Source organism: Pyrus communis, chromosome 3 (assembly GCF_041283825.1).
Source record: "Pyrus communis isolate YQ-2024b chromosome 3, ASM4128382v1, whole genome shotgun sequence".
Lineage (NCBI taxonomy): Eukaryota > Viridiplantae > Streptophyta > Magnoliopsida > Rosales > Rosaceae > Pyrus > Pyrus communis.
The window spans coordinates 20,931,636-20,943,790 of NC_142567.1; the positions used below are offsets into that span (position 1 = coordinate 20,931,636).

At 37.2% G+C, this 12,155-nt stretch overlaps 1 protein-coding gene across 1 annotated transcript; it reads left to right on the plus strand.

The window, feature by feature from the left end:
* The first annotated feature begins 7,295 nt into the window (after window positions 1-7,295).
* On the plus strand, window positions 7,296-8,977 carry LOC137716509 (protein SENSITIVE TO PROTON RHIZOTOXICITY 2). The gene has a single exon (XM_068455964.2). The coding sequence runs from the start codon at window positions 7,570-7,572 to the stop codon at window positions 8,803-8,805; it is 1,236 nt and encodes a 411-aa protein (XP_068312065.1). The 5' UTR covers window positions 7,296-7,569; the 3' UTR covers window positions 8,806-8,977.
* The last annotated feature ends 3,178 nt before the right edge of the window (window positions 8,978-12,155 follow it).

The window sequence follows — 12,155 nt, forward strand, 5'->3', positions numbered from 1 at the left end:
CATCCTTCCACTATTTTGTACTTGACAGCTCCAACATGTTTACGATGCGGTGAGTGCTGTAGAGGAATTCCCTTTCATGCTGGTCCCAACTGTTGATAGACTCGGGCTCGAGGTTGGTGTACCAATCAAAGGCGTTACCTTTTAGCGAGTGCAAGAACTGCTTGAGCAGTAGTCTTCATCAGTCCCAACATTGTTGCAAGTTTCAATGAAATGGGCAATATGTTGTTTCAGATTGCCCTTTCCATCGAATTGCATGAATTTAGGTGGTTGATAACCCCTTGGCATCCTCAAGGCATCAATCCTTTTAGAGTATGGCTTTGAGTACAACACGGAATCATGTGAGCTTCTTTCATATTGCGCCTTGATTGTGCTTGTGATTATCCTTTGCAACTGTTGGATAGAGAAAGATCCCATGAGGGTCGTAGCTCGGTCCACCTCTAGCTTATCTTCAGCTTTGTCTATCAAAGACTCTTCATTTTCATTAGTTTCCTTATTTGGTGGATCAACCTTTAGGTCAGCTTTCTCGTTGTGCTATGCCTTCAGACGGTTGACGAGTGTGGCAATCTACAAGTCTTTTTCCTCCACGGTCCTTGTCAGCCTTGCGATTGCTTCGTTTATTTATGCTAGCTGCTTTTTTATTAAAGTTGTACCAGTAGTCATGACTTGCATAGCTATGGGATACAAGCTGCTGCTTAAGTCAGAATCGAAAGTCAACGACTCGGAGTACCTTTTCTGGCTTTCTTCCCTTGGCGCCCTTAGCGAGGCCAGGGTGATCACGGGCTCGTGCCTTGGATGCTCTTGCTTCTTCGGCAAAGTTGATGTAAGGGTGGAAGTAACGGCATAGAGAGCTCTTGCCTTGCTCTGGGTTGTGACTCCCAAAGTGCCACCACTTGCGGTAATGATGTTTTTGTTCTTCGCATTGGTTGCGAGAACAGCTTTGTCCTTTCTTGATGCCATGTGTGTTTTTTGTGGATTTGAAGACAGAGATGAAAGGCAAGGAGGTGCCACTAAGCGTGCCAAATTTGTAAACACGAAAATTTCATATCGAATGAAACGAGAACACGTGTACAAAGTGGATTTGTATTGATTTGAATTTGTAGGGTTACAATCTATGTTTACAACTTTTCCTTTGATTCAATCTTCAAATTTGATGTAGATGCGTAGGTTGTTGATCCAATGGTCACGATGACTTAATTTCGGACGAACGAATGAACGATTGCTTTAAGTTTTGAGCTTGAAACAATGAATGGATAGTCTTCACCTCTACGTTTGTGTATGCCATGTGGCAAAGGTAGAGCTAATGTAAGACTTTGTTGATTCAAGGGTCTTAGCGACTTGATCTTGAATCGAACGTCGTTACAAGTTTTGAGCTTGTAACAAAGTCTTAAAGGAATCAGCATAAGTGCTTATTGATTCTTCAAGGGAATGTTTCAGCTTTAGTTATACGTTCTTTGAAGAAAGCTTTGGCAGCGTATTAGTATTCAAAGATTTCGCAGAGGTTCTCCTTTTGTGAGAATTTCAGTCATTCAATGTAGAAATTGTCAACCCTTTGTTTGTCCTGGGACCTTGTATTTATAGACTTCCAAAACCATGCATTTGGGTGGATTTGGCTTTGATTGTGTCTTGATTCATCCATGGGAGAATTTAGGCATGTTTTATGTCTTGTTTTCAACCACTTTCCCTTGCTTGGCCGAAATCTGTAGGGCTTGTTGCCCATTGTGTGAGCAATCCTCAATTCTTGCTTGTTTTGTGAAGATGCTTTACCTTTCTTTCCGGTTTTGAGAGATTTTGGACCCCTTGCCGATTTTAAGGAGATTTCTTCCCTTTTGCCTAATTTTAGGAATGCTTTTGAGCTTCCTTTGCTTGATTTGTGCCACATGTTATTAATGACTTGTCCATTTGTGATGAGTCTTATGCCACGTGGAGTATTGTGATGCATCATTTGTATGCAACGAAATTTACATGTCTACAATCTATTTTGAATTGCTTGTAGTTTTCATTTGGAAGTTTATCAAACTCAGGAGAAGCATCCCGAAGTATACTCATTTGATCTTAATATACTCTTTTTCCTATGATTAGGAGCAGTTTCCCCTTTGGCTGTTTGCTACGTGACGAGGTTTTAATGATGCTCCAAGTCTAGGCTGGACATACCCTTGTGTGTTCTACTTTCGTCCAGAAGACGTTTAGTTTTTACTTGAATGCAAGTTCTCATTTTTCTCCTTAGATTATGGGTTTTATCCTACCTTGGGTTTACCACAACGAGATTTTGTAAGTTTTTCTTTTTATACATTCCTTTTGGGTTTACTTTGAGACTTGCATTCAACATTGCGTCATAAGCTATTTTTCCATCATTTATGAACACTTGATGCAACATTTACTTGAGTATTTACACTCTCAAGATATTTACACACTCAAGGAGAGTGTTGTAACATAAATCTTAATATAAGTATGATTGTGTAAATCTTTGGTATATTTGGTTTACTCTTTATGATGGTGATTATTTCATATTAGATGTTGTATTACTTGGAGAGTAAGTTTCTCTCTCTCATTGGTTTACTATAAATAAAGGCACAAACAAATAAAAATCAACATCTCTAAAATTCCACAATTCTCTTTCTCTCTCTCTCTCTTTCTCTCTCTCTCTGTATGCTTATTGCACCCCTCTAGAGAAAATAGGCCACAAAAATTTGTTATTCAAAGTATTCAAATTAATAGGCTTTTTTTTTTGTTTAACGATAAATTTTGTTAGATTAGATGTTAGATTAGCCACTGACAGGGTTTGAACCCAAGTTGTCATGTAAGGGCTTAGCACATTTCTACCACTGTGGTAAATGGCCACTTGCAAATTAATAAGCTTTCAATCAATGAAATAGGGAAATGAAAGATGGAAACCCAAGAGCATCTTCAAAAGAGGAGTAAAAAAGTCCATGTTGGCAATAACAGTAAAAAAAAAAAAGACAACATTAGTGCACTCCAATTGAAATGCCAATTCCTATATGGCATGATGTGAATTGACAACAAAGGTGGTTGCTGTCAAATTTGATAGCAACTTCAAATCTATTTAGTGATTAATAAATTTTTTTTTATCATTTTTCTTATTATTTTGTGTTCTAAAAATACTTATTACATATATGAAATGTAAATAATGTAATAAATAATAATTTAAATTTGACATATTGGGTGGAATACAAAATTTAAAAAATGATCAAAGTGCCACAAGCTTTCAAATTTAAATTTTATGTTTAAAATTTAATATCTCCTCTAGAGATGCTCTAATTTCTCTTTGATTTCATTTGGACTAATTGATTTAATTTAGTCATTAATTAAATCAAAATCAATAGTTGAAGGAATTAAACTGTAATTGAGGGATTTGATCAATTAGGGTTGTTCTTTTTTCTTTTCGGAGACTTTGAATGCGATCCCTAACTTCCAATGTTCGTTGACTAAAACCTTTGTGATTTTCAGTTTTTTATTGAAGTCCTTGACATTAATGTAATAATGTATTTCTAAGTAGGTTATTATATTTTTAAACTAAAAATGAAATTTGTAGTTATATATATTGATGAGATTTTAAAGAAAACCCATAATTTATGGGATCAAAAACATTAAAGATAAATTATACTCTCCAATATATTTTGTGTGTATGTGTGTGTATACATGGGTACGTTCATCAAAACTAACCAAAAAATTATTGTACCAAAACATGGTTAAATTTAAAAAATATATATATATATATTAAGCGTAATAACATTATTAAATTTCTTCCATTAAACTTGACATGGATCCATTCTCAAATCAACGAAATATAATGCACCTATATAAGTTTATTTAATGGATTAGGAAAAAGATTGAATCAATTTTATATAAAAAAATGGGTACATTTTATATGAAACAAGGTACATTTCACATGTAACAAATTGGTATATTTAAGAATGAGTACCTTTTTTTTTTTTTTTAAACTAATATTATATGTAACGACACGTCCCTAAAAATTATGATTTTTATAACTTTAATAAGGGAATTTACGAAAATGCCTTTCGAGGCAAAGTGTTGACTTATGTTAACTGTTGTGTTGTGTCATGTAAGATTCATTTTCTTAGCGTATCCTCATAGGACTCGTCGCTACAGAGGTGTGGGCGCAAACGGAACACAATTTGGAGTTATAACGAATGAGTTATTAACGTTTAAAGTTGGGGGCATTTTAGTAAATTGGTTAATATCTAGAAAATTCCAGATTTTTGGAGCAAAATCTGGGATGCCACGTGTGTGGCCCAAATTAAAAAGAACAAATGATGGTCGATGCAGATGAAGTATAAAGGAGAGAAAGGAGGGAGAGGTGAGACAAATCAGAAGAGGAATGATGTAAGGAGAACCAATAGGAAGCAGAAGAAAGAAGGGGAAAGGAGAGAAACGAGAAGCATGGAATCACCCTTGACCCATGCGACCAGCGAACCCGGTTGCGACCCGTAGGTTTCTCCGGTGAAATTCATCATTTTTTCGATTGATTGGGCCAATCTACCACTCCCAATCTTTATATTGACCCTTCCTGTACCATTTCTACATCAAATTTGAGAGGATTGGGTTTGGAATTGAGGGGTTTTGCACCGATGGGTGCGACGGCTTCGGGGTGGCGATCCACTAAATCCGAAGGTACCTCAGTCAACCACCACCATCAATAGATTCCCATGAGGCCTAGAACAAAGCCCAATCAGTTGTAGGGGCGGTGGAAGTTGCTCTACTCATTGAGATCTTTATTTCTGTGAAGTTTGAGAATTTTTAGAAATATTTGAATTTTCCGACAAGACTAGGCGGTCGACCGCCACCGACGGTGGCGTGTGGCCAACTGGCCACTGATGCTATTTTACACTAAATTAATGTCCTGAGCTCAGATTTGATATCCATATGATGTGATTTGAGTATTGTGAATCTAGTTTGATTAAAGTGCGTTACTTGATAATTATATGAATCGACGATCCGACCATTGGATCGTCACCAAACTTTGATATGTTATAACACATAATATTTGAGGATATTAGAAACTTATGGATTGGGAATCCTACATACGGATCTTCCCAATTAGGACATGTAAGTTATATGTTCTATTGATAAGAATTCTAAGACATGATTTGATAATTGTTCTAGGCACTGATCGTTCGTGACGCCTTGATGTTGTGCTAGGGAGTTGTAGCACAAACTCCAGGTGAGTGGGCTTTTGGTTTTCTATATATATATATATATATATATATATATATATATATATATATATATATATATATGTATGTATGTATACTTTACGTTTTCCCCAGAAATTGTTATAAATGAAATGTGATTGAAATGCCATGTCATACTTACGTTATATTTTAGTATATGCATTAGTGTAGTCATGTTTAATGTTGCATGATGCTGCGGAGCCCAGGTAAGCCACAGGTGAGTACATTATGATGTTAGTGGTTGTGATGTATATGGATATGCTTGGATGCATTTGGTACTCATTATGATGCACCCCGGTGTTAGTGCTCCGCCCGAGATCAAGGCTTTCACATGATCGTTCACCTCCCGCACCACACGCTCACCTTGGATCCAAGGCAGGTGCCAACCTATTGTACAGACCACATTAGGTGGTTCCGACTTGAAGGTGACTTGCAATACTTCGCATAGCCTTCACGTGATCGTAACACTTGAGCGTATTTATTTATACCCCAACCTGTCGCACAGACCACATTAGGTGGTTCTAACTCGTGTGCAGGTCTAAAGCCATACAGGTCACATTAGGTGACTCCAGCTGGCATATCATTTTACATCGATATATTTCACCTGGCTTACTTATTTCATTGTTGAGATACTTGACATGGCATATACTTGGTTTTCACTACTCTCAAGCATGATTTCTATATACGTATGTATGATTACTTTCTGGGAAATTATACGGGCTTTACGATGAAGGGTTATAATGTTTTCAAAAATGTTTTATTAAAAACTTTATTTTCAGGCCCACTCACCCTTGTTTTTGCGCCCCTCCAGGTTTTAGCTGTTAGATGTTCGTATCAATGAGGATTTGTGGCGAATCTCAGTATAGGTGGCTACCTCTGAGGGTATGATTCTTACCCACACCATTGTACTTTACTTATGCTTTGACGTTGCGTGTGAAATGGGCTCGTTCCTGCTCGCAATGCACTCTGGTCATTAGGCACTTTTAGGTTTAAATTTATTCACATTGTCCACATCATTATACTTTATGGCTTCGTCACCTTCCAGGTGTCGACCAACATAGCTCTATTCAAAGTCCTAGTGGACATTCCGGGTCGGGGTTTGTCATTATCTACATTAAGGTGAGGGGGGGTGTGCACATTTAAGATTAGAAAAAGTTGAAAAATTATATGAATGGGTACATATAAGATAAAAAATTAATGGGTACAAACTTATTCTAATTTTATTTTTTATATTTTAGAAATGTTTTGAATTGAAAATTAATTAGGAGTTTAATAAGGGTGTAAGTATTAAAACCCAAAATCAATTACTAATTTGTATTTTTTAAGATTATGTAACCGACATGTAATTCATTAATACATTAATACTAGGGACTTTGATCAAAATCTAAACACTGATAAGGTCTCAATCAATGAACATTAGAAATTAGGGACTGGATATTATTTTTTTTCTTTTTTCTTTTTACTTGATTTGATTTGAGATTTGATAACTGAGTCAGTTTTAATGAGTCATATATCATGTGTGCAATTTGTGAGACCCATGATGTGCACATAAACTCTAACGAATCAGAATTTAATTTGTTGACTACCATTTATTTCACTGAAATTTTCATGTCTATAATATCTTTGTTACAAAAAAATTGGAGAAATCCCTATAAGCCTATACAAAAAATATCAGGAGGATCTTCTTCGGATCCTCTTTATAAGGATTTTGGGGATCCTCAAATAGTGTCTGTTCATCGTATACCGTATGGTCAGTTTTAGTCAAGTACTATTCATATTTAATTTTAAATAAAAGTATTTAAAATGATTATGGCCGCACGATGTATGATGAACAGACACGATTTGAAGATCTCCAAAATTCTCACAAAGAGAATCCGAAGAGGATCCTCTTTCCAAAAATTAAATCTAGTTCTGTACCCCCTTCAACATGCAAGAAATAACCTAGCACCTGGCTATAGGTTTAGCAGGCAATTCAATGTAAGTAGAAAGATATAATAATAAACTTATGGAACCAAAAAAATTATTAATTTATAATATTATATACTTTTCTATCTCCGCACAAGGTCTTAGCTTGTCCTAATGTGAGATTAGTGTGATCATACGAGGAAGGTCGCAACTGGGGAAGATCAGTTGATTCAGTTGTGACCTAGAAACTCCAAGTTGACTTTTCTCGATCGCCGTCTCATATCTTAGCTAGCATACGTAATATCATATTTCTGAAAGCATGGTTGATTATTTCTTAATTCATATAGACCCAGTATTTAACCTTTCCCAGAAAAAGATCTGGCAACCACTCTGAGGAAACAATATTTCAGTCTCAAAGAAAGGCAGGTTGGAGAAGAAGCAAAACCGAAAGAAAATGATTTCTGCGGCCCCATCTGATTGTCTCCAACCTATGTTACAACAACAGCACCACCAAGGGTTGCAAAACTATGAAGACCCTCATCGGGTTTCTTCATTTTTACTTGAACCAAACTCCCCGACATCGTTGTTGGGCCCTGAGAATCACTCAACCTCTCTCTTCTACAACCTCTCAGTTCTCAAAGAAAAGGTTCATCAAGCCAAATCACTAGTCAACATCCTCATCTCTCCAGACCATCATCAAAGTCAACCCCATGAATCAACCACCATCGCCATGAGCAATGTCATACAAGAAATCATCGTCACGGCTTCTTCAATGATGTTCACATGTCAAAAGATGGCCCTTGGTTCCGCTACTATCCCAGGTAACAACATCAACAATGCTACTACTAGCACCACTACTGGTCAAGGTCTTCGTGATCATTGTGATCATAATCGCTTATCGCAAACAAACTTTGGCGTCGCTGATAGCAATAAAATTGATCAATCCTCCTTCAATTCAACTCATGAACAAACACTCGATTGGTTTAGCGATAGCTTCAATGATTGTACCACTAGATATACGAGTACTAGAATTGTCAATCATAGTAGCCACAATGATAGGCATGTGCAAGGCAAGGAATTGCCTGTTTCTTGGAAAAACTACGACATTATTGAGCTTGATGCTTCTGATTTGTTGGCCAAATACACCCATTACTGTCATGTCTGCGGCAAAGGGTTCAAGCGTGACGCGAATTTGAGAATGCACATGAGGGCTCATGGGGATGAGTACAAGACGAGCGATGCTCTAAGCAACCCCTTGAAGAAAAATAACAACAATAATGATACTGCAGGAGGCATAGATGGAAACACTGAGAGTTCAACGAAATTGCCAATAAAGTATTCGTGTCCGCAAGAAGGGTGTAGATGGAATCAAAAGCACGCGAAGTTCCAGCCTTTGAAATCAATGATTTGTGTGAAGAATCACTACAAGAGGAGCCATTGTCCCAAGATGTATGTGTGCAAGAGGTGCAACAGGAAGCAATTCTCGGTGTTATCTGATCTACGCACCCATGAGAAGCACTGCGGCGATCTGAGATGGATGTGTTCATGTGGAACAACATTTTCAAGGAAAGATAAGCTGATGGGGCACATCGCCTTGTTCACCGGGCATACGCCGGTTATGATAACTTCTTTGACAAGGAGTGGGAAGGTTGATCAGCAAAGCCATGGATCGCAGATGCAATTGGGATGAATCTTGATGTTTGATATGCACGGTCTTAGATGTTTGATATGCACAGTCTTATCTTATGTGTCAATGAAAATGTTTAGCTACAATAATTAGCAGTTTGGTTTGTGAGTTTAGCATACACATTGTAATGAATTAAACGTACTTATTTATTCTAGCTCTGAAACTTTCGATTCAATTTTCAAGGAACAAATCTGTACTGATCCCAACCTGTGTGTAGTATTAGTTATTAGAATTGGGAAACCTATTCAGTTGGAAATACAAAGCAATCTCTGAACTGATCCCAAACCTGTGTGTAGTATTAGTTATTAGAATTGGAGAACATATTCAGTTGGAAATACAACACAATCCAATTATTCTCTGATTCAATACCCTTAATCACATTATTAGGGTACATATAGTTTATGAAAAACTGATAATTTCGATTTTTTTAATTTATATGATTCAACTGAGACGTATTGGAATACCGTCCTAAATCGGCTCAATACTCCGTCTGAAGATTCTCGAATCATATCGTAGACTATTACCCTTCTCTTACTGAAGGTTAAAGATTTCTTATATCGTACACTCACATAAATTTGTGAACAAGTCAAGGACCTCAACACTGCATGGAACACACGGGTGGTGGAGCATGGTCAGTTGTCTTGCATCATCAAATGTCACAATGACGTATCCACACGACAACTGTGGTGTCTCAAGTCTAAGGATCACTTGCATTATTGCAACTCTTAAAGTTTCTTGCTTGACACGTAAGTGAAGTTCCATGCAATATCCTTCGATTAATCCATAAATGAACTCACTCTCTATTGAGCACCTACACACTTGTCTTAGTATCTACACACGAATGGCTTGAGATTTCTCCCAATCGAGCAGACTTAGAGTGTACCGGTCTTTCTAGATTATCAATGTCTATTTAATAATCCCTGGACTGAAAGCAGTTTAGAATTTGATAGTTGGATAGAAGAAGGTCTCTCAAATCTAACTTCTATACCTTACTTTTTTTCTTTATTCATTATTCATTGACTCACATTTCAGACGTACTACGACTAATGAGATAATCTTTACCAATAATCTTACACTTTGATTAGATTAGTTTGATTAATCATTTTGTATTTATCCTAGAGATTACCACTAATGATTGGTTTGTAATTAGGGCATACATCTAACAAGAGTAAAAGCTTTTCAAATCGTGGCAATTTTAATTCCTATCAAAGTCGCCAAATTGAATCTTCTCTATTTCCTTCTCTTTAAATTTAGAGTAGAATTCAATCTGAGCACAATCAACCTTTTATCTAAAGATACTGATACAATTTGTTTGTTTGGATGATTTTTGGTTATAGTTTTTGGATCGGTTTCTTAGGGGTAGAATGGCAGAGAATTAAAAGGATATTGGAGTGTGGTTTTCAACTTCCAGGTTGTACAGAAAAATGCAGCAACCATACTTCATTAAGTGGAGAAAATGTGTAAGGGTATGATACATTTCCGTCACCCATACTTGTGTAAAAAGAGTTGGAGAGTAGACAATATTTAAACACTAAAATTACCTTACTACTCCAGATTAAATCATGGCTCTTCATTGGGATTTAAGTGATTTAATCTGGAGTGTACATTTGTCAGCCGTTGAAGGCCAACCCTTCATTTTCTTCTTCTTCCTTCTTCGATGCATACAAGACCTCTTGCTCAGGAACTCTTTGCTGCCTTCGACCCCTCGACTCCAGTAGCTGGTTAGCTTCCAACACTCCCTTCTAAACTGCTTCTAGGAGTCATTCTGAGCAAACCCTTGAGGTAATTAAATCTCTCATTCGGTAATGCTTTTGTGAATATGTTTGCGATCTGATCTTCTGTGCTGCAATAAATTAGTCTGATTGTATTGTCCTGCAATGTTTCTCTGATGAAATGATATCTTCTCTTGATGTGCTTTGTTCTTTGATGGAAAACTGGGTTTTTGGTCATGGCAATTGCAGAGGTGTTGTCACACAAGAGTGGTGTGGCATCAACATGTAGGTCACCAAAATCTTTGAGTATAAACCTTAGCCAAATAGCTTGAGTCGTTGCTTCTGATGCACTCACGTACTTCGCCTCGGCTGTGGATAGTGCAACACTTTGTTGCTTCATAGAGGCCCACGAAAACACCCCTGAACCAAAGGTGAAAGTGTAGCCCGATGTGCTTTTGCTATCATCTTCACTGTCACCCCAGTCACTGTCACAAAATCCAATTAGGATAGTTGACTTCCCCATTTCATACTTGATTCCATAATCTAGTGTTCCTTGCACATATCTCAGCGCTCTCTTAGTTGTGCTCATATGTATCTTGCTAGGATTTTGCATAAACCTAGAAAGTAGGCTTGCTGAGAACATTAGATTTGGTCTTGTTGCAATTAAGTACAATAGATTGCCAACAATGCTCTTGTAGAGACTAGCATCTGCAGATTCACTTCCCACATCCTTCTTAAGTTTCTCATTTGCAATTAAAGGTGTAGAGACCGGTTTGCAACCCTTCAAAACAAACTTTTCAAGCAAGGTTTCAACATACTTCCTTTGATGAATGAAAATGTTGTTTGCCTCTTGAATTACCCTAATGCCAAGAAAATGATGCAAGAGGCCAAGGTCAGTTATTTCATACCTCTTCATCATTTCTTCTTTAAACTCTTCAATCATTGCAGCATCATTTCCAATGTAGACAACATCATCCACATAGATTGAGACAATGAGTGTCTTGTTGTTGCTTTCTGTATTGGTGTAGAGTGTAGCTTCACTAGGACTTTTCTAAAATCCTTTTTCAGTGAAATAGGAATCAATCTCACTGTACCAAGCTCTTGGAGCTTGCTTTAGGCCATAGAGAGCCTTCCTTAACTTGTACACTTTTTCTGGAAACTCTTGACTTGCGAACCCTTGAGGTTGATCCACAAACACCTTCTCCTCTGGCACTCCATTTAGAAATGCAAATTTGACATCCAAGTGATGTAACTTCCAACCCTTATTGGCTGCTAGGGCTATCAAAGTCCTTAGGGTGTCTAACCTTGCTACTGGAGCAAGGGTTTCATTGAAGTCTACACCTGGTTTCTGTGAGTAACCTTTAGCCACCAACCTGGCCTTGTTCTTTTGCACAGAACCATCTAAATTGAGTTTTGTTTTGTACACCCATTTCACTCCAATCACAGGTTTATCACTTGATCGATTTACAAGTTCCCAAGTGTCACTGTTCTCTATCATTTCAAGTTCTTCATTCATTGCTTTCTTCCAAGCTTTGTCTTTCTCAGCTTCTTCATATGTTTCTGGTTCTACTACATAGTAATTACATGTAGCGTAAATCTCTTCCAGGTTTTTCAATCTCACTAGAGTTGAACTTGGAGTTG

Coding starts and splice junctions, on each gene's coding strand:
- LOC137716509 (XM_068455964.2), top strand. CDS start 7,570: ATGATTTCTGCGGCCCCATCTGATTGTCTCCAACCTATGTTACAACAA.